The 22,305-nt window shown below is 46.0% G+C and overlaps 1 protein-coding gene across 5 annotated transcripts; it reads left to right on the top strand.

Moving 5' to 3' along the window:
* The first annotated feature begins 5,431 nt into the window (after positions 1-5,431).
* On the top strand, positions 5,432-20,372 carry NUDT2 (nudix hydrolase 2). 5 transcript variants are annotated; one of them, XM_023203321.3, is made up of 5 exons: positions 5,549-5,565; positions 8,429-8,505; positions 14,756-14,886; positions 15,063-15,205; positions 19,780-20,372. In XM_023203321.3, the coding sequence occupies exons 4-5, from the start codon at positions 15,079-15,081 to the stop codon at positions 20,094-20,096; spliced, it is 444 nt and encodes a 147-aa protein (XP_023059089.1). In that variant the 5' UTR covers positions 5,549-5,565; positions 8,429-8,505; positions 14,756-14,886; positions 15,063-15,078; the 3' UTR covers positions 20,097-20,372. The 5 variants fall into 5 exon arrangements, with proteins under 5 accessions (XP_023059086.1, XP_023059087.1, XP_023059089.1 ...); XM_023203318.1 differs by lacking the exon at positions 8,429-8,505 and having other exon boundaries at positions 5,432-5,565; positions 14,739-14,886; XM_023203319.1 differs by lacking the exon at positions 8,429-8,505 and having other exon boundaries at positions 5,472-5,565.
* The last annotated feature ends 1,933 nt before the right edge of the window (positions 20,373-22,305 follow it).

Here is a 22,305-nt window from a genome sequence, read left to right as displayed (position 1 = left end):
AAAGACTGTAATAGACACAGTACCACCCCTCATTGCTGGTGAAATCTCAATTAGTCTCTTTGGTATGCAATATTATTAAGTGGGTTACCTCCAGAATCCCATTGTAACTTTAGTTCGCCTCGTAGTAAAACAATCTCATGGCTACGTCTTGCAGCAAAAACAGCAGGAATCACTATAAAAATGTCTCCACAGTTGAGCATCTGAACTTGTCAATAACAGAATTCATTATACCTCCTGACAAAATCTGCCCCTCCACTTCTCTTCTTTGGAAGCAGGGTGAAAATACCATTCATGCAGTCACTTAGAACTAAATGAGAAAGCATCCTAGAGGCGTTCTTCTCCCTTAATCCCAAACCTAATCAACAGATCCAGACAATTTAATCTCCCAAATAATTGCCAAATTTCTCCTCTCCTATCATCATTCCTACCACCACTGCTCTGGCTATTCAGTCCCATATCTTCCACCTATTCATTACATATCTCATACCTGTTCTCCTGGCCTCCAGTTATGGCCCCCATCAAACCATCTTCCAGACTGTAGAGACAGATCACTCTTTTGAAAGCAGTTATAGCAATGCTGCTCCCTTATTTAAAACCCTTCAATGGCATCTAATCACCTACACACAGTACAAAGTCCAAACTCCTAAGCATGTCCCACAAATCCTTCTATAATCTAGCCCCTTCCTCGCTCTCCAGTTTAGTCAACTTCTTAGACCATTTTATTTCTCTGTGCATTCATTCACATTGTGCTCTTAAGCGGCCTCCTCCACTATCATCAAACTTCCCTTTACCTGTCTACCTCTTACTGATTATAACAACAAATGAGGTCTTTTCTGGTCTCCCCCAATATGATCAGATGTCCCTTCCGTGTCTGCATCATACCTTTAGCATCTCTCTATTATTACAGTTAATTATGTTAATAATTATTACATGATAATTATTTGACTATGTCTATTTCCCCGAATAAAGTATAATCTCTTTGTGGTCAAGCAATGTGCTTGCCTAGGCAGAGTGGCTCACACCTGTAATCCCAGCACTTTGGGAGACTGAGGCAGAAAGATCACTTGAGCCCAGGAGTTTAAGACCAGCCTGGGCAACATATGGAGACCCCATCTCTATAAATAAGTAAATAAATAAAAATTAATGGGGCATGGGGCATGGTGGCACACACCTGTGGTCCCAGCTACTTGGGAGGCTGAGGTGGGAGGATCACTTGAGCCCAGGAGGTTAAGGGTACAGTAAACCATGATGACACCACTGCACTCCAGCCTGGGCGATAGGGTGAGACTTCCTCTCAAAAAAAAAAAAAAAAAAAAAAAGCAATGTGTCTTATTAGTGTTTTTATACCCAGGTTCTAAAACACTGCCTGGGGCTGAGCATGGTGGCTCATGCCTGTAATCCCAGAACTTTGGGAGGCCGAGGTGGGTGGATCATTTGAGGCCAAAAGTTCAAGACCAGCCTGGTCAACGTGGCGAAACCCCATCTCCACAAAAAATACAAAAATTATCTGAGAATGTTGGCACACACTCTGTAATCCCAGCTACTCAGGAGGCTGAGACATGAGAATTGCTGGAACCTGGGAAGCAGAGGTTGCAGTGAGCCAAGATTGCACCACTGCACTCCAGCCTGGGCAACAGAGCGAGACTCTATCTCAGAAAAAAAAATAAAACAGTGATTGGAAATAATATTCAATAATTGTTTAATGAATAAATATTCCTACACTATATTAAAACTCTATAAAAGCATTTTATATCATTTGTGGTGGTAGAAACTATTTATCAGGGTAATTTGATTACTTAGGAAAATTGTGACAGAGATGGTGGTGCCCCGAGTCACTGCTCCTGGGCACCAAAATGATGCAAGTTTGTATTACTCAAATGAATTGATATGGACACGGATATGGTCACAGTTCCAAGAGGAACCTTTATCCAATCTTCAAGAAATATTTTTTGAGAGACTTGTATGAGCTGGGCCCTGTTTGATGCACCGGGAATATAAGTGAACAAAACAGACAAATTCAGCCAGGCGCAGTGGCTCATGCCTGCCATCCTAACACTTTAGAAGCCGAGGCAGGATTGCTTGAGCCCAGGAGTTGGAGACGAGCCTGGGCAACATAGTGAGACTTATCTCTACAAATAAACAAAATTAGCTGGGCATGGTGGTACGTGCCTGTGGTCCCAGCTACTTGGGGGGCTGAGGTAGGAGGATTTCTTGGGCCTGGGAGTCTGAGGCTGCAGTGAGCCGTGATCACGCCACTGCAGTTCAGTGTGGACAACAGGGTGACAGAGTAAGACCCTGTCTCCAAAAAAAATCCCAAAAAACAGATAAGGTCACTGCCCTCATGGCACTATTATTTTAATGGGAGGAGATAATTAATAATCAATAAGCGGTAGTTTTAGATGATGATAATCACTACAGAAGAATAAAGCCAAGTGCAGGGCTTACTTTACACTGGATGATCAGAGAAGGCTTCATTCAGAAGGGAACATTTGAGGTGAAACCTGAAATAACATGGCGTCACTTATGTAAAAATCAGGAGGAAGAGGGTTCCACGTGAGCACATTAGCCAAAAGGTGGAAATGAGCATGGCATAATCAAGCCATCAAACACGGACAGGTTGGCTGGCATAGTAGGTGAGAAGGAGAATAGTATAAGAGGAAAGAAAGGTAGGGGCCAGATTATGTAAAGTGTACTGGGCCATATAAAAGTGTCCGAATTTTACTTTTAAGTGAAGTAGGAAGTCATTAGAGGATTTTAAGTGGGGAAAGTATATGCTATGATACATGTCTTTAAAGTTCACTCTCCCAGTTCTGTGAGGAATGGATCACAGCAGGTGGGCAAAAGTGGAAAGAGGGAGATCATTTAGGAAGCTACTGCATTGAACTGACAAAAAAAAATGCTGACTTGGAAAAAATGTTTCCTTTCATGAGGGTTAATCAGAATAATGTAAATTAACTGCTAAATTCAGTGTCTGGTATATAAACACTCAACAATATATTATACTATTATTATTAGTTTATACCTACAAAAAACTCTTCTTATTCAACACAACATGAACATCAAAACCCTTGAGACAGTAACTTGGGAGGTATACAATGACCACACACCCAAAGTTTAAGAAGGAGAACTCTATTATTTATTTAACAAAATGTGTTGAGGATCTACACTGTGCAAATTATAAACTGGTTTGCTGAGCCAGTGTGGGGAAACTGGATTAACAGATCAGTCATCATAGAATACTAGATCTGGAAGGGGTCTAGAAGAGTTCGGCCCTCATTTTACAAAGGACAAAAGAGCAGCCCAGAGAAAGAAACTGTGGTTTCCCCTAAACTAAAAAGTGATAGGATCATACCTTAGGTTGCCCCAAGGACACACTCTGAATAGCTAAAGATTTTCATTAACAATATAAAACCACAAGTTTTAAATAAAATGCTATCTTAGCAATACATTAATGTGCTATCTAAGAAAAATGTAATATGTATATAAAGCCCTGGATACAGTGCTTTGTATGGTGCAAACACTCAATAAATGGTTACTACCACTTTCAGCAGCTAAGAAAAAAGTCTGTTTGGTCTTTGGAAGGCTGAGAGCGAGTGGTCTACCTGACATCAACTACCTGACTTGATGATAGTAGAGCCACAGGAATTTTAATCTAATTCAATTCTTTGATTTTCCAGATGGAAAAAGTGAGGTCTAAAGGGGCTAAATTCAGGAGTTCAAGGCTGCGGTGAGCATGCCTAGTGCGCTACAGCCTGGGTGACAGAGCAAGATCTTTTCTCTAAAAAATAAAGAAAAAGCCAAAATCATAATAATAAAGGGACTAAATGACTTGCAAAGCCACCCACAGTGAATTAGAGACAGAGACAGAGCCAAAGCCAACCCACATATAGTGGGTTTCCACTATATGTCACAGATTTGCAGTTTAGCAATAAGGTAGTGTTTCAAACTTTTATAAAAGGGTAACAAGAACATAGCTGCTGTACTGAACTTTTTTACTCCTTTTATTAAGGCCACCAGTGAGCTATGAATTTGACATAAGGAAGAATCACACCAATAATCAGGCTGTGAATATATAATCCATGAGTTAACAACGAAACAGTCTTAGGAACGCAATTATATCATGGACACCTGATGAATAGATTAGAGTTCACCTGAGCAGCTGTTATATGCACTTCAGTAGAGAGACTACAAAGCCTCTCTACTTGTAGAATACAAATACAAAGAAGATGCTTTAAAACATTTTCCAAAGCACACTTAAAATGTGACAATAGCTGCCGGTCACTAAGAAGCTAAACGGAGATAAACTCTCTCGGCATACAGCAACAGAATGGTTTATTTTAAGCAACGACTAAAAGGAGTCTACTAAAATTATTGGGAGACCAAGGCTAAAAGCCACAAATGCAGGAAGAGTTGTAGCAACCAATCCAAAAAAGTTTAGCCTTTCACAAAGAGTAGAAAGGCCAGCTGCGGACTGTGGACTCTCAGGTCCTTTTGCATTTAAGATTAGGGTGGCCTTCCTCTAGCCTCGAAATAAAAAATTGTCTCTGAAGCGGAGAGACAAAGAGGCAGGGCATGAAGAGGAATCCAATCTATTTCTTGTAAATTAAATTCAACTCAACAAATATTTACTGAAAATCTACTATATGCAAGACATTGTGAACGATGCTTGCCTTACCTCAAAGGCTTCAAAATTTTATGGGATAAGGGGAGAGAATGGGCTTCCCGGAAGTACACAGCCCAAGGCCGAATAGAAGCGCCCTAAGAGAGGTGCCGCACGGTCAGAGTTACCGGTTCAAAAGCAAGAGGACATTGGGACTCAAGAGTTTAGTCTCCCAAAGTGAGAGAAGTGGCGTTCAAGATAATTGCTGAAGAAAAGGCAGAGATATGGGGATGAAAGGTAGGAGAATAGGTGAACTTTAGGAAGAACCGAGAGGGACCAATTCCCGGTTCCTTCACAACTGCCAGTTTCCTCCCGCGCTCAGCGGACGTCACGCGCACCCCAGTCCGCGGGCAGGCGCCACGGTTCCGGACCAGACCTACCCCTCTTCTATTCTCCCCGCCCTTTCTCACCTCGGTCCAAACTTCTCGGTCTGCCCTGTCTGAGAAGAGGAGAAGACAATGCCGTCGGGAGTGAGCCCCAAGGCCCGCAACCTAAGAGCCCTGTCAACCCAGGAGTCACCGGCTGCGGCAAGGCCGCATCTCCATGGCAACGCCACCAAGCGCCAGTTCGAACGCCCGCGCTGTGGCCCGCGCGTCACCAGTCCCGCACCACCCACCAATGGGCGTCCAAGGAATCGGTTGTCGTTCGTTGACTGTTCCTCTAGAAGACCAATCAGAGGTCTGAAGAAACAGCGGGCGTAGGTCTCAATTTCCGACCTTCAGCCAATCGTTCGGCTTGAGGGAAGATCTCGCGACGTTCTCTGTGTGAGACAGATGCCCTTGAGGCGGGTCGAAGAGCCTTCTGCCAAATTCTATTGGTAGTCCCAGCGCAACCAGGCTCTTCTGATTGGTCGGTGTACTTCCAATTTCCGTCCAAGATTCGCCTCCTGCCTCCCTCTGCGTCTGGTGAGTATCCTTACGGTCCACTTGAATTTAGTTCTCAGTGGAGGAAATGAGCCTTGGAGCGATGGGAATCTGCCTCCGGTCTCTGCAGGGCCCGAGATGGATGTGCCCTCCTCCCGGTTGGCAGTGAGGTGTGGGCAGGCCAGGTCCCATCCGCTCTCAGGACCTCAGTTTTCCTGTCTGCACCGGGAGAAGGGAGGTTCCCTGACCCTGTGAGCCTTGGTTGCCCCCGTCCAAGTGGGGATGGGATGGGTCGTCCAAATCCCAGAGGCGGGAGAGGTCCAGGTTTAGGGCCCAGAGGCCCGGGCGCCGAACCTGACCCTCCCTGGGCCTCAATTTCACTTTGTTGTTACCCGTTAAACCCCGCCTGCTTTCCAAAAGTGATTTTATGTTTTCTAATTGCTTCAATTATTGAATGGGTATATCGTGGCAGTTACAGCAAAAGTAAAGTCGAACGAGAACCCCACCGCCTTAAAAAAAAAAAAAAAATTGACAGCTTAAAGTGAATGCAGGCCGGGTGCGGTGGCTCACGCTTGTAATCCCAGCACTTTGGGAGGCCAAGGCGGGCGGATCACGAGGTCGGGAGATCGAGACCATCCTGGCTGACATGGTGAAACCCCGTCTCTACTAAAAAAAAAAAAATACAAAAATTAGCCGGGCGTCGTGGTGGGCTCCTATAGTCCCAGCTACTCGGGAGGCTGAGGCAGGAGAATGGCATGAACCCGGGAGACGGAGCTTGCAGTGAGCCGAGATTGTGCCACTGCTTTCCAGCCTGGGCGACAGAGCGATACTCCGTCTCAAAAAAAAAAAAAAAAACAATGCAATCAAATTGTCAAATGTAAAACGCTATTATAAAGTCGAGGTTAAGATCAATAATGTTAGGAGTCAGGCAGACCTACATTTGAATCACTACCCAGACGTCTCTGAGCCATAGTTCCCTTTCTACTCCTCTGAAAAATGGCAGTAATGCCTCAGCGGGTTGTTGTGAAGATTAAGTGAAATAATGAAGGTAAAGCACTTGACACAACGCCTGGCAAGTAGTAACTTCTTAAAAAATGGTAGCTATTATCCTTATAATAAGAACAGGCAAATACACTGGTCAGTGGGTTGGTGTACTTACTGTTATTGAGTACCCAATTTTGCCCAAAATTAGTCAGTTAAGGGAAAAAAGGTAATTCTTACTAATAAGGAAACAAATCCATTCTTCAAAAGATACATTATTTTTCTAGTTTCTATATTAAAAGGAATTTATGCTGTGGGACCTTAAAGGAATATATATATTGTGGTGAACAGTGTTCAGCAGTTTTACAGACAAAATGAAAAGTCATTTCTTTACAACAGAGACGCTTTCTGATGATCTTCTATGACACGTGGGTAAGAATAACTCATATATTTAGTACCTCTGATAATGTCAGACCCTTTCTCTATATATATCATTTATAAACTCCACAACAACCATGAAAAGTAGGTGTTAACTTCATTTTACCAATGAGGAAGTTAAGTATCTTGCTCTAAGTAACAACTATTAACTTCAATAGCTAGGCCTTTCTGACTGCATAGACAGCCATGCTTTTCTGTGTTTCTGATTAAAGGAGGATGAAAATGCTTGGAATACCAGATAGATGCAGGGGCAGGTTGGACAGCTTGACCTACCTAAATTGGAGGGAATGTAGGCTGCCAAGGTACCTATGGTAGGAGCTATATCTTGCTCTAATAGAAAATTTTCACCATGGTCTTGGTAGAGAGGGGAGGAGAGAAAAAATTGTTTTAATAAAAATGATTTTAAAAAAGAAAATTCCCACCTTGGGAAATGAAGAAATGGGATGAGAGGATCACTGAACTTTAGACACATCTGTTCATTTATCTTATGGGTAGACTATAGCACTTCTAATTCAACTTTTCCCGAACAAATGATTCGCTTGCACCCCGTCTTCCACCCAGGCACTCAAACCAAAGACTTTCTCTTTCCCTTGGCTTATGAAACATCTCTCTGTCCCTTAGACAATGAAATATCAATATTGTCCGTTTTACCTTGAAATCTCTCTCAGATTCATCCCTTCCTTTCCTTTCTCACAGCCTCTGCCTTGATCCAACTAGAATCATTTGTTAACTGGTCTGTTGCAGTAGACTTGTAACTGGTTAATCTCTCTGCTTCCAGTCTGTCGTAATTCATTCCCCACCTTGCTTGCAGCTAGAATGTCTTTGTAAAATGTCAGTCTGACCAAATTATATCCTTGCCTAAGACCAGTCAGAGGCTTCATTGCCTATAGAATATAAACCAAGCTGTTTACCAGTGAGATGTCATTTTGCGCTTGACGGTGTTGCCCACACTCCTCCCTTTGCTGGCAGTGCCTTGCATCTGCCTCCCTTCTGCCTGGTAAACTAGCGACCCATCAGAATCCTTATGGGGTACCTCGTTAACCTAAAGATGCTTCTTTGCTGCTTTTCCATCTTATGTTGCACAAAACACACTGCAACTTGTCTGTTGGAATGTCTTCCACCTTCACTAGTCTGTGAATCTCTAGGAAGTTGGTGCTTTGTAGTATTCAGCTTTATATCTATCTGTCAGTCCTTCACGCTGTTTGTCGCATGGGATATGCACAACAGATATGAGATGAGTCAACAAAACCCTTTTAGGGTTTTTGTTTACTCCTAAAGGCTTTTGAACCCCTAAAGGCTTCAGGCTTTAATGTTACAATTCCCCAAGTTAGCTTTCTAGAATTGTACAGCAGATGGCACTAATAGGCTGCTTAACAAATCCCCTTCACTAAGAATGATTTTTGTCCCAACCTTGTCTGACTTTGGCCTTATCCTAGAAGCCAATATTTATGCCATTATAGGTAAAATCTCCTGTTTCCTCCCTCAGCCAACAGCAAAAATAGAAAAATGACTCAGCAGCTTCATCTCTGCAAGAAGAATGGAGTGGCAGATGTCCAGGGAAAGGTGCATTTGAGGGAATATTTTCTTTGTCTCAATTTATTCATGGTAGTTGGGGCTTTTCTTTTGCATTTCTTTCTTTTTTCTTCTCTTCCTTTTGTTATTGTTCTCATAAGAAAGAGCTTTACTCATGGGTGGGTGCCTCATTTCTGTCCACTCCAAAAGGGAAGAAAGAAACTGGCAAATTGGAGAAAAGATGATTATGATGTGGGAGGTGAAGGAGTAATCACATAGAATTGCAATCACATAGAACTGTTTGTGGGCAGGCAAACAGTTGGCCTTCCTCCTCATTTGGAGGAGGGCCTGGGCAAATTTTCTGGACACTAGTGCCCTAAGTTAAGTGGAACATGTGGTTTTAGGTTCCTGCTTCCCAGAAAAGAGGAGAGGAGGCATAGAAACCCTTATGAGACAGGTGGTATTAGGAGCCTGAGGCTACATTTTACCTCTCCTTCAGAGTCTCCTTCAGATACCAGGACTTAACATCTACGGCCCTCTCCCCACCTACTAAAACCTTTTTGGTGGAAATGATCCCAGCTTGACATCTTAACCTCCAAATGAATATAGATTAAAGACTGGGAATTTGGGGCCAGGCACGGTGACTTGCACCAGTAATCCCAGCACTTTGGGAGGCCAAAGTGGGAAGATCGTTTAAGGCCAGGACTTCAAGACTAGTTTGGTCAGCATAGCAAGACCCCATCTCTACAGAAAAAGTATTTTTAAAATTTAGCCAGATGTGATGGCTCCTGCTTGTAGTCCTAGCTACCTAGGTGGCTAAGACAGGAAAATTCCTTGAGCCCAGAAGGGATGCAGTGAGCCCTGAGACTGCAGTGAGCCGTGATCATACCATTGCCCTCCAGCCTGGATGACACAGAGAGACCCTATCAAAAAAAAAAAAAAAGACTGGGAATTTTGAAACTGGAAATGATTTTATAAATCGTTTGTGTCTGTCCTCTCTCAGGGCCATTTGTGTCCTAAGCCCTACTCTTTCATGGTGAACAGAGCTATGATAGGGACAAAAATTACAGACTTTGGAGTTAGACTTACTTGGATTGAGATCCCACCATTTACAGACCAGCTATGCCCTTGTGCAAGTATTTTAACCTTTTAAAATAGGCCGGGCGCGGTGGCTCAAGCCTGTAATCCCAGCACTTTGGGAGGCCGAGACGGGCGGATCACGAGGTCAGGAGATCGAGACCATCCTGGCTAACACGGTGAAACCCCATCTCTACTAAAAATACAAAAAACTAGCCGGGCGAGGTGGCGGGCGCCTGTAGTCCCAGCTACTCCGGAGGCTGAGGCAGGAGAATGGCGTAAACCCGGGAGGCGGAGCTTGCAGTGAGCTGAGATCTGGCCACTGCACTCCAGCTCGGGCGACAGAGCAAGACTCCGTCTCAAAAAAAAGAAAAAAAATAAAATAAAATAAAATAAAATAAAATAATATCAGTGTCCTTGTAAACTGGATACAATAATGCTTCTCTTGAAAGGTCGTTTTGAGCTTTAGAAACAATAGTTGTCAAAAGTTTTGCACAGTATAGCTGGCAGAGTGTATATAGATGCTTAATTGATAACGCGGCATGAAATGCTGTTTTTGCTAAAGGGATATTAGACTATGGAGAACAGGTCAGAGGGAAAATTTAGAGAGCTCTACCTGTACCTAAAATTACATTTCTGAGGGCTTTTTACATTTACTCTATTTAATTTGATGAAAATATTGAAACAAACAGCATAGCCATGTATTTGTAAATTCTTTTTTTGGTACCTAGGTCCCGAACCTCCTAGGCTCTGAGGGAATTGTATATATGGAGAAAGCCAAGAATATTTTTCCTTAGCTTCTGGAACCTTCTGATGACATTGAGGGTTTTTTGGTTCAGGTTTTTTCTAACCACCTCAGGCACTCTGCCACTTTTTTGAAGTGTGAATTGCCTGCTGTCAGCCTGGAGTTCTCACCTCCGCAATCCTGGCTGCAGGCATATTTGCATGTTGGATGCTGTGTTCTTTAACCCCTGAGATTTGAATCCACTTCTAGTCTGTGTGTGAAAGCTGGCTACTTTCAAACCCGTGGATAGTTTCAGCTTTGTGGTCTCCAGAAAAACAGAAAACCCCCAACAATAGCTCCATTCACTTTTATGTAAATGGCACTCTTCAGGAAAACACTGGGCTATTTCCCAGGGCCCCAGAACATACTCAAACATTTGTTTGAGTGGGAGGTGGGGAGAGAGTTCTTTTGAGTCAATGAACATCTGTTCAGAACTGCTGTGCTGGGTCCCAAGAAAACAGCTTATAATCTGGCTCTTCCCCGCCAGAGGTAACAGCAGAGATTTACTATACTAGGTATATGCGCTTGTGGTGGCATTGTACTGTGTCAGTTTAGCTACGCTGGATTCCCAGTATCCTTCCCATCTGCTTCCAGGTCAGGGTTGTCCACAAGAAAATTTCGTGAGAGATTTGGAAAGCTGAATTGAAGTAGCAGCCGGTACACTGTGAAGGACAGAGCTGGGTCTGTACACTGTGAAGGACAGAGCAGGGTACCAGGCATGGTGGCAGTGCCTGTACTTTCTCTCTGATCTGCTGTCTCACCTTGTTGGTGAAGGTCATCACACAGCCCCCAGCACCCCCAGCTCCTACTGAATTTCCTTCTTCAGCTCCTCTGAGTCCTGGGCCGTGTGTGCAGTCAGCTTTGTAGCAGAGGGCTCCAGCTTCTCCAGATCACCTGAGTCGCTGAGCTTGGGGCCAGTGAAAGGAAGCTGTGGGTTTCAGTGTGTCCTCATGAGTTCCAGTTGTCCTTGTAGATCCCAGTTTGTTCTCAGAGGTTCCAGTTTGTCTTTGTTCTCTTCCACCTCACATCCAGTTTTCTTCCCAACTGCTGGCCTCACAGACTTCAGGCCCAACACCAGGTGCAGAGGCGACAGAGTTGCATGGATTTCTCCGCCAACTTCTAAAGATACACAATGTCTACTCCTTATAATAAATCTTTAGTTTTCTGTCACTCATAGCATTTGCTTCCCTGATTGAACTTTTAAGTTTGTTCAAGCCATGTTAAGGACGCAGAACATGGAGTGATTAGAAGCCAGAAAGCTTCACAAAGGAGGTGACATCTGAGCTGCTTCTGACGAGTAGGAAGTTGTGTGTATAGAGTGGGTAGGAGGAATTCTAGAGAATAGTTGGCTCAAGTCAAGCAATTGAAAGAGCAGTGAGGAGTTCTGTATTTCTAGAAGAACTGTTCTTTCCATGGGTCCAGAATATAGGTGGAGAATGAGCATCTGATCCTAGCTCTTCTGGCCCCATTGAGATGAACTGTTAGCTGACGTGGTTCTCAGATGTGGTCATCCCTAATATACTGGCATCCACTGAAATACATTCTTGCTAGGGTATACCCTTGTCACTACCCTAAGATTCCTCCCCCACCCCACTGCTGCTCTCCTCTCCCCAGTGGTTCCATGTGGCCAACGCAGGCTTGTCTTTCTTGGCTCCCCATGTAGGCATCTTTGCTTGTCCACGCTGTGCTGATGGTGGCAGTGGTATGGAGTTCCTGTCTTAGGCAGGGCACTGTGCCCTCTAGTCTTGGATCCCTAAGCTTATTTAGGGGTTCTAACATTCTTTCCATGGGACCTGAGGCAGGAGTAAGGTACCCTACATCTATAACTTTCTAATGCTTTTTGAGCATCTTTGTAGGGAGGGCATGGGATCAGCTACCTGTTTCTGCTTCAGCCATGGACCAATAATATGAAATCCTTGTTCACCAGTTCTACAGTGATGGGGTGCTTCCTTTTGGCTTCTGGAATGGGGTAAGATCTTGGCATAAATAGGGAGTCCAGGAAAATAGAACATGGTGTTTAATGAAAGCCTACCACTTTATATATGATTCTGTAAACTCAAACAGGGATTTCATTATACATACTATTCAGAACTATCTTCTTTTCATGTGTCTAAAAGCTTTTCTTACAAGCAGCACATTAGGCTTGACCTAATTTTTTTTTTCTTTTTCTTTTATTTTTGAGACAAGGTCTCACTGTATTGCCCAGGCTGGAGTACAGTGGTGCAAACATGGCTCACCGCAGCCTCAACCTTCCAGGCTCAAGCAATCTTCCCACCTTGGCCTCCCAAGTAGCTGGAACTAAAGGTGCATGCCACCACACCTGGCTAATTTTTTTCTATTTTTTTGTAGAGATGAGGTCTCACTATGTTGTCCGGGCTGGTCTCGAACTCCAGGACTCAGGCAATCCTCCTGCCTCAGCCTCCCAGAATGCTGAGATTAAAGGCATGAGCCACTGAACCCAGCCTCGACCTCATTTTTTTAATGGCTTCATACTATTTCATCATATAGATATACTGTACTTTTTGCCCATTCCCATATTGATGGATATTTGTTTTTATTGTTTTTTTTTTTTTTTGAGACGGAGTCTCGCTCTGTCGCCCGGGCTGGAGTGCAGTGGCCCGATCTTGGCTCACTGCAAGCTCCGCCTCCTGGGTTAACGCCATTCTCCTGCCTCAGCCTCCCCAGTAGCTGGGACTACAGGAGCCCGCTACCTCGCCCGGCTAGTTTTTGTATTTTTTAGTAGAGACGGGGTTTCACCGGGTTAGCCAGGATGGTCTCGATCTGCTGACCTCGTGATCCGCCCGTCTCGGCCTCCCAAAGTGCTGGGATTACAGGCTTGAGCCACCGCGCTGGCCGAATATTTGTTTCTGGCTCTTTTCCTTTTTGATATTGCAAACAATCTTGTAGTGAACATCGTTGTGTGTACATCTTAAACCTATATTTCTTTTTTTTTTTTTTTTTTTTTTTTGAGACGGAGTTTTGCTCTGTCGCCCAGACTGGAGTGCAGTGGCCGGATCTCAGCTCACTATAAGCTCCGCCTCCCGGTTTTTACGCCATTCTCCTGCCTCAGCCTCCCGAGTAGCTGGGACTACAGGCGCCCGCCACCTCGCCCAGCTAGTTTTTTGTATGTTTTTAGTAGAGACGGGGTTTCACCGGGTTAGCCAGGATGGTCTCGATCTCCTGACCTCATGATCCGCCCGTCTGGGCCTCCCAAAGTGCTGGGATTACAGGCTTGAGCCACTGTGCCCGGCCTTAAACCTATATTTCTTATGTGAGAGTGGCTAGAAATGGAATTGCTGACTCTTAGGGAATGTGCATTTTATGTTTTGATAATTATTATCAAATTGCCCTCCTAAGGGGATATGCTAATCTACTTTTCTACCAACGTTATATGAGAGCACAGATCATTTCAGAAATCCCCTTTCAGATTATTTCCAATCCTTAAAAACTTTTGTTACAGGTTTGGAAAAGCTTGGAAAGATCTTGGTGTTGGGTTTGGTTTTTGGTGAGAAACTGCTATTCTCTAGAGTAATGTTACCATCTGTTGGCAGTCCTGAGAATTGCCCTGGAGTAGGTTTCTGTTTGGGCCTGATTTTTATGCCTTTGACAGCTGCAAACTCATCCTGATTGAGCACCAGCAAAGGCCATGGAGGATAGCAGCTCCTGCTCCAGCCGCCCTCTCTGCATCAACTCTGCTACCCCTGGGCACCAGCAGTGTCAGGCAATGGTGGCATGTGCCTGTATTGCCAGCTGCTTGGGAGGCTGAGGGGGAGGACCACCTTCTTTTTTTTTCTTTTTTTTTTTTTTGAGACAGTCTTGCTGTGTCGCCAAGCTGGAGTGCAGTGGTCCGATCTCGACTCACCACAACCGCAACCTCCATCTCCCGGGTTCAGGCAATTCTCCTGCCTCAGCCTTCCGAGTAGCTGGGGTTACAGGCACGTGCCACCACGCCCGGCTAATTTTTGTAGTTTTATTAGAGACAGGGTTTCACCATGTTGGCCAGGATGGTCTCGATCTCTTGACCTCATAATCCACCCGGGGGGAGGACCACTTCTGTCCGGGAGTTTGAGGCCATTCTAGGCAACATAGTGAGTCCCTGTCTCTTAAAACAAAAAATGGATAAAATAAAAGACTAAAAAAGTATCAGGCTGGGCATGGTGGCTTATGCCTGTAATTCCAACACATTGGGAGGCTGAGGTAGGTGGATCACTTCTTGGGCAATGTAGTGAGACCCTGTCTCAAAAGAAAAACTCAACGAAATTTTTTTTCTATATGAAGTTACCCTCCTCCGTAGATGACCTCTGCATTGTCAGAAACCACATTGTTGGGGGGCTGTGCGCTTCAGGGGCTCAGGATATGGGCTGGGGCAAATGGGGTTATGGGTTTGATGATAAAACTTGTACTGCCTCTCTCCCATTTCCAGCATCTCTCTTGTTTCAGTGCGTTTGCTTCTGAGGATCTCCAGTGTCATAACAAACGCATGCCAGCCCTGTTTTACAGGGAGCCCTGGAGGTGTTGGAATAGAGGCCACATTGAGGGTAGTTGCCAAGGTCCTGCAGTTACACACAAAGGTCAGTCTCTGATAACTGGATGCCCTCCATTGGTCCTGGGCATGCTGCCTTTTTCTGTGGGCTATGAGATCACAGTTAGCTAGTCTGCGCTACTGTCCAGCACCAGATTGCTACCCCCCAGTATGGAGCTTCCTATTTTGTGTAACTTCCCAATATTCTGTATCTTCTTTGTTAAGTCCTTAGGATAAGACCATGGCCCTGAGAGCATGTGGCTTGATCATCTTCCGAAGATGCCTCATTCCCAAAGTGGACAACAATACAATTGAGTTTTTACTGCTGCAGGCATCAGATGGCATTCATCACTGGACTCCTCCCAAAGGTAGACGCCAGAGGGGCCAGCTCTTGGGAAACTGCCAAGCGCTGCTCAGAAATCTACCCAGCCAGGCCCTCCCCAAGGCTTGATTCCCAGTGACTATGTAGCAAAAGGAGGTAGGGAAGGTAGGAGCCTTGAACCTTTCTACATACAAGGTCTCTAGACCAGGCCAGAGTAGAGCTGGAAATAGAATTCTGTGACTGAATTCCAGGGTAGAAACAGCACCTGGTGTTTTTATGAGTATCATTCACCAGCTCTCCAACTCTGTGGTGAATGGCTGGGTAAGAGAAAAGCCAGTGGGCAGGGAATTGGGGACCTTGAGGTTGACTGAGCTGTGTGCCCACCTCTCTGAGCTTTGGGTTTTTCATCTGTCAAACAAGGGCTTGATTAGAAAATCCTAAGTTTTGGGGCAGGCACATGCCTATAATCCCAGCACTTTTGGAGGTCGAGGTGGGCAGATTGCTTGAGCCCAGGAGCTCAGCCTGGGCAAAATGACGAAACCCTGTCTCTACAAAAAATACAAAAATTAGCCAGGTATGGTGGTGCACACCTGTAGTCCCAGCTACTCAGGAGGCTGAGGTTAGAGAATAACTTCAGCTCGAGAGATCAAGGCTGCAGTGAGCCGAGATCGTGCCATAGCACTCCAGCCTGAACAACACAGCCTGTCTCAAAAAAAAAAAGAAAGAAAATCCTAAGTTTTCTTCTAGCCTGTCTCTGATTTCATTTGATCAATTTCCTTTGACTCCTAGTTCAGTGTCCCTATCATTAGGTTTTTCTTTTTATTTATTTATTTTTTTTTTTGAGATGAAGTCTCACTTTGTCTCCCAGGCTGGAGTGCAGTGGTGCAATCTCAGCTCACTGCAACCTCCACCTCCCAGGTTCAAGCAATTCTCCTGCTTCGGCCTCCCAAGTAGCTGGGATTACAGGCACCTGCCACCACGCCCGGCTAATTTTTGTATTTTTAGTAGAGATGGGGTTTCACCATGCTGGCCAGGCTAGTCTCAAACTCCTGACTTCAGGTGATATGCCCGTCTGGGCCTCCCAAAGTGCTAGGATTACAAGTGTGGGCCACTGCACCCGGCCCGGTTTTTCTTTTGAATTAAACACAGAGAGTGTGACTTCTACAGTATTTCTGAACATAGTTGTATTTTGAGTTGAAGCATAGAGAAGTTGGGCTCCCTGATCATAGATTCGTCTGCAGATTGTGGCAGGAGTGGAGGAGTGAGGGGATGGGCAGGGCCTTCTTAGACCAGGAGGCTGTAAAGATTATGGAGACCTTGGGATTGCAGCTTGACCAGCTAGCTACCTGTGCCTTGAGTCTATCACTCAGCACTGAGGGTGGAGTTGGCCAAGTCTCCAGAGGAAAGAACAGTGAAGACTACTTGGCCTTAGGCCAAGCCAAGATCTGTTTGTAAGCTGGCCAGTTTTCATCCACCAGTACTTCTGACCCCACCTCTAAGAGTAAGAAAGCTGCAGTCATTTAGTCCTGAAAGAGAAGCCAGGCTGTGTGGGCAGAAATTGGAAAAAGGAGCCCTTCTTAGCTGAGGCCATTGGGATGGTTTGAGTTGGGAGGGACAGACTGTGGCTCAGGTGCCTGCTGGAATGAGGAATAGCTCTCAGACAGAAGAAAGCAGGGACTTTATTTTTTAAATTATTTTGTTATTATTATTATTATTATTTTATAGAGACAGGGTCTTACTGTATTGCCCAGGCTGGTCTTGAACTCCTGGGCTCAAGTGATCTGCCCAGTTGGTCTCCCAAAGTGCTGGAATTATAGGCGTGAGCCACCACACCTGGCCGAAAGCAGGGACTTTAAAAGGGAGTGGGGTTAGAAGGGTTGGACAAAGATCCAGGATTGAAGGAAAATAAGGAAATGGGAACCGGAAATAAATTTTGCACGTTTGAGTTGTACTGGGGAGAAACAAGGTGAAAAAAGAGACAGAAGCCTCACAAATACTATGAATAGGAATAGTCACACTTGTCTCCAGATCACCTGAGTCACACTGCCTTGTTCCTCCCTCTACCTGATGTCAGTGGACCTCTCCTAATCCTTTCCTGCTTCAGCAGAAGCTACCCTGTTAATTAACACTGATGGGCAGAATACTGAATAGATGCCCCTGGGAGGGGTGTGCTCAGGGACTTCCATACACCTCTGAGGGGAGGTAGGATGTCCAGAATCAGTATCACCCGTCACTAGCAGCATCCCTCCCACCTTGCTCCCCCGATGCATTACCTATCTGTCTTTGTGTACACCACTATAGGAGGTGCTTGTGCAGAGAAAATTCCCTAGAAGCTGTAAGCTAGAATGGTTTTTAGTACTAAGTTTCTGAGTTTTTTTGTTTGTTTGTTTGTTTGAGACGAGTCTCCCTGTGTTGCCTGAGCTGGAGTACAATGGCACAATCTCGGCTCACTGCAACCTCCGTCTCCCGGGCTCAAGTGATTCTCCTGCCTCAGCCTCCCAAGTATCTGGGATTACAGGCGCCCGCTGCCACGCCCAACTCATTATTATATTTTTAGTAGAGACAGGGTTTCTTTTTTTTTTTTTTTTTTGTTTTTTTTTTTTGAGACGGAGTCTCGCTCTATCGCCCAGGCTGGAGTGCAGTGGCCGGATCTCAGCTCACTGCAAGCTCCGCCTCCCGGGTTTACGCCATTCTCCTGCCTCAGCCTCCCGAGTAGCTGGGACTACAGGCGCCCGCCACCTCGCCCGGCTAGTTTTTTGTATTTTTAGTAGAGAGGGGGTTTCACCGTGTTAGCGAGGATGGTCTCAATCTCCTGACCTCGTGATCCTCCCATCTCGGCCTCCCAAAGTGCTAGGATTACAGACTTGAACCACCGCACCCGGCCTTTTTTTTTTTTCTTTTTTTTTGAGACGGAGTCTCGCTCTGTCGCCCAGGCTGGAGTGCAGTGGCGCGATCTCGGCTCACTACAAGCTCCGCCTCCCGGGTTCACGCCATTCTCCTGCCTCAGCCTCCCGAGTAGCTGAGACTACAGGCGCCCGCCATCTGGCCCGGCTAGTTTTTTGTATTTTTAGTAGAGACGGGGTTTCACCGTGTAGACCAGGATGGTCTCGATCTCCTGACCTCGTGATCCACCCGTCTCGGCCTCCCAAAGTGCTGGGATTACAGGCTTGAGCCACCGCGCCCGGCCAAGACAGGGTTTCACCATGTTGGCCAGGCTGGTCTCAAACTCCTGACCTCAGATGATCCACCCGCCTCGGCCTCCCAAAGTGCTGGGATTACAGGCATGAGCCACCACACCCGGCCCCTGGGGAGTTTTCTGTGCAACAACTGGCTCTGGGCATTGTAGACCCCTGGGAACGAGGAGGTCCCCCATCTCCAAACCAAGGAGGGAACAACTGAGAGATTCTGCTCCCCATGAGTCTGTGAGCCAGGAGGCCTCCCTAGAAACTTACTGGAGCCAAGTGTAGACAGAGTCTGCCAGACCCTTCCCAGTCCTTACCCCTTCTGGGGAAGCTGAGGATTTGTGGGAGGGGCCTAGAGGTAAAACTGAGAGCTGCTCCAGCCTGCAGAGCTTCAAGTTCTCCCAAAGCAGTTTCTTGGCAGCTGTCTTCTTGGGTTTGGGTGTTGCTAACACATTTTCTTAGAAGTGGTTCTCAGCTGGCCCTCAGTCTAAGTTCCCATCAAGGGTTTCCCTATGAAACTGAAATCTGGCCTTGCCCAGTAAGAAAGAGGAAAACAATTTGGAAAAAGCCTGGTAGCTTCATGGAAACAGCTGCTCATTCAGCTGTGCAGGGTTTTGAGCCTGTCTTTTGGCCCTGGAATGTCAGGGTCCACCTGCAGACAATGTTAAGTCCTCATTGGATTGTAGGCAAAGTACTTCCTCGTCAGCTAACTTCCACTTGTTAAGAAGGGACTTCCCCCTCCTTGGAAACGGTCACTTTAAGGTCTCCAATAGAAAAGTGATTCCTTAGAGCATGGGATGAAGAAAGTTCCAAAGAATAAGAAAACAGACATCTGAAGAAGGTCATCTCATACCATCAAAGAGCAGTATTCTAAACCTGACTTGCTATACACATGGTCTGTTTCACTCTCTGCAGAGAAGATGGAGTGGGAAGGTGGGATTGCTCAAACCCCAAGAACTAGACACTACCTGCCCTGTACCCGCTTCCCAGGCATGTTAGGATATTGCCAATCTCCAGGCTTCCTTTAGCCTAGGAACACCTAGAAAAGTCACTGAATGGCTGGGTGTGGTGGCTCATACCTGTAATCTCAGCACTTTGGGAGGCTGAGGCAGGAGGATGACTTGAGGCCAGGAGTTTGAGACCAGCCTGGGAAATATAGTGAGACCACATATTTACCAAATAAATAAACAAAAAATTAGCTGGGCATGGTGGCACATGCCTGTTGTTCTAACTACTCAGGAGGCTGAGGTGGGAGGATCACTTGAGCCCAGGAATTCAAGGCTGCGGTGAGCTGATTGCACTACTGCACTCTGGCCTGGGCAACAGAGTGAGTCCTTGTCTCAAAACAGAAAAAATATATATATATTGTCTGGAAAATCCAGCTTTGGGAACTTTGGAAGATTTCCTCCTCCTTTTCTTCCTATTTTCTCCTAACTAGGCCATGTGGAACCAGGAGAGGATGATTTGGAAACAGCGCTGAGGGAGACTCGAGAGGAAGCGGGCATAGAAGCAGGCCAGCTGACCATCATTGAGGGGTTCAAAAGAGAACTCAATTATGTGGCCAGGGACAAGCCTAAAACAGTCATTTACTGGCTGGCAGAGGTGAAGGACTATGATGTGGAGATCCGCCTCTCCCATGAGCACCAAGCCTACCGCTGGCTGGGGCTGGAGGAGGCCTGCCAGTTGGCTCAGTTCAAGGAGATGAAGGCAGCACTCCAAGAAGGACACCAGTTTCTTTGTTCCACAGAGGCCTGAGCTGACTGGAGCAGAGTCATTTGCTTCAGTAGGATCCTTGTGAGCCTTCTAAGATGAAGCCACCCTCAGGTCCAGGGAAGGTTGTGCTAGTATTTGGCTCATCACAGCCAAGAGCAGATAGATTTATGAAATCGGCTCAACTCCCAGATGAGAGCAAGCAAAAATCTTGGCTGGGTGGAAAGGAAGGCAAAGAGTAAAAATAAAAAAGGCCAAGCCCAGTAAGTGCACCTTGTACTTTATAAATAAACTGCAGGCAGCTCAAGGTTGTCTTTCTAACCTGTTGTGTTTATTTCTTCGACTTTTGGCATTGGTGGGAAGAAGAAAGCTGAAGTGAATCAGAGTTCTGACCTTAACCAGAGGGAACTCTGTGTCCATACAGTATCCCCAGAGAACTTAAGAGTTAGGGATTCCAAATGGAAGAGACCCAGCACTGCCAGGATGGCTCTCTCACCTCTGGAATGCCAAGCACACCCACCCCATCCCCACCAGTGGCCCTGAGACTTTTTGACTCATAGTCAGGATTTCCAAGTGAGTGGGACTGGAGTGCAGGAATTGAGTCTGTTCTACTCACTAGTATATCTTTCACCAGCACCAGGCACATATGTTGTAAGTACTCAGTAAATATTACCTGAAATAGGGCAGGGCACGATGGCTCACACCTGTAATCCCAGCACTTTGGGAGGCCGAGGGGGGCAGATCACTTGAGGTCAGGAGTTTGAGACCAGCATGGGCAACATGGTGAAACCCTGTCTCTACTAAAAATACAGAAATTAGCTGGGGGTGGTGGCACACACCTGTAATCCCAGCTACTCGAGAGGCTGAGGCAAGAGAATCACTTGAACCTGGAAAATGAAAGTTACAGTGAGCTGAGATCGTGCCACTCCACTCCAGCTTGGGCGACAAAGCAAGACTGTCTCAAAAAATAAAAATATTACCTTAAATAATTAGAGACTGGATAGGCATGGTGGCTCACTCCTGTAATCCCAGCACTTTGAGAGGCCGAGGTGGGTGGATAACTTGAGGTCAGGAGTTTAAGACTATCTTGGCCAACTTGGTGAAACTCTACTAAAAACACAAACAGCTGGGCGTGGTGGTGCACACCTGTAATCCCAGCTTCTTGGGAGGCTGAGGCAGGAGAATTGCTTGAATCTGGGAGGCGGAGGTTGCAGTGAGCTGAGATGGTGCCATTGCACTCCAGCCTAGGCAACAGAGTGAGACTGTCTCAAAAGTAAATAAATAGGCTGGGCACGGTGGCTCACACCTGTAATCCCAGCACTTTGGGAGGCCAAGGCTGGTGGATCTGAAGTCAGGAGCTCAAGACCAGCCTGGCCAACGTGGTGAAAACCCGTCTCTACTAAAAATGCAAAAATTAGCCTGGCATGGTGGCTCATGCCTGTAGTCCCAACTACTCGGGAGGCTGAGGCAGGAGAATCACTTGAACCCAGGAGGCAGAGGTTGCAGTGAGCTGAGAGCCCACTGCACTCCAGCCTGGACAACAGAGTGAGATTCCACTTCAAATAAATAAATAATTAGAGATAGAAGGAATTTTGGACTCCCCAAGTCACAACAGAGGAGGGACAGGCAACCCTGGACCCCCAGGTCAGTGACACATGCACTCTGTGGTCTCAGCACAGGCCTGCCTCACAGAGTGATAAGCCTTGTCAACATGACTAAGGTCACTGGGAATGAGGCAAGCCCAGACCCAAAGGAATCTGCTGGGCCACCCAGCAGTCACATCATTACACCTGTGCATTCCTCACCTGCAGCTGCCTTCCCCACCCTCAGCAAAACCTCATCATTAATGTTTCTCTCTTTCTATCTACTTTTTGTTTTGTTTTGTTTTGAGACAGAGTTTCGCTCTTCTTGCCCTGGCTGAAGTGCAATGGCATGATCTCAGCTCACTGCGACCTCTGTCTCCCGGGTTCGAGTGATTCTCCTGCCTCAGCCTCCCGAGTAGCTGGGATTATAGGCATGTGCCACTGTGTCCAGCTAATTTTGTGTTTTTAGTAGAGATGGGATTTCACCACGCTGGTCAGGCTAGTCTCAAACTCTGGACCTCAGGTGATCCGCCCACCTTGGCCTCCCAAAGTTCTGGGATTACAGGCGTGAGCCACCACACCCAGCCTTCCTATCTACTCTCTTTGTCCACAACTCCACTGTAAGACTCAGAGATGCTACAGTTGAGTCTCAGCCCTGTTTTCCCTTGCTG

The sequence above is a fragment of the Piliocolobus tephrosceles genome, chromosome 14 (assembly GCF_002776525.5).
Source record: "Piliocolobus tephrosceles isolate RC106 chromosome 14, ASM277652v3, whole genome shotgun sequence".
NCBI classification, from domain to species: domain Eukaryota; kingdom Metazoa; phylum Chordata; class Mammalia; order Primates; family Cercopithecidae; genus Piliocolobus; species Piliocolobus tephrosceles.
Note: the sequence above shows the minus strand (reverse complement) of the source record. Positions and strands in the feature narration are given on the sequence as shown.

Bases quoted from the DNA above. Each gene is read 5' to 3' on its own strand.
- NUDT2 (XM_023203318.1), top strand. From the start codon at position 15,079: ATGGCCCTGAGAGCATGTGGCTTGATCATCTTCCGAAGATGCCTCATT. The intron at 15,206-19,779 runs GTAGACGCCAGA...TCTCCTAACTAG, and splicing joins TCACTGGACTCCTCCCAAAG to GCCATGTGGAACCAGGAGAG.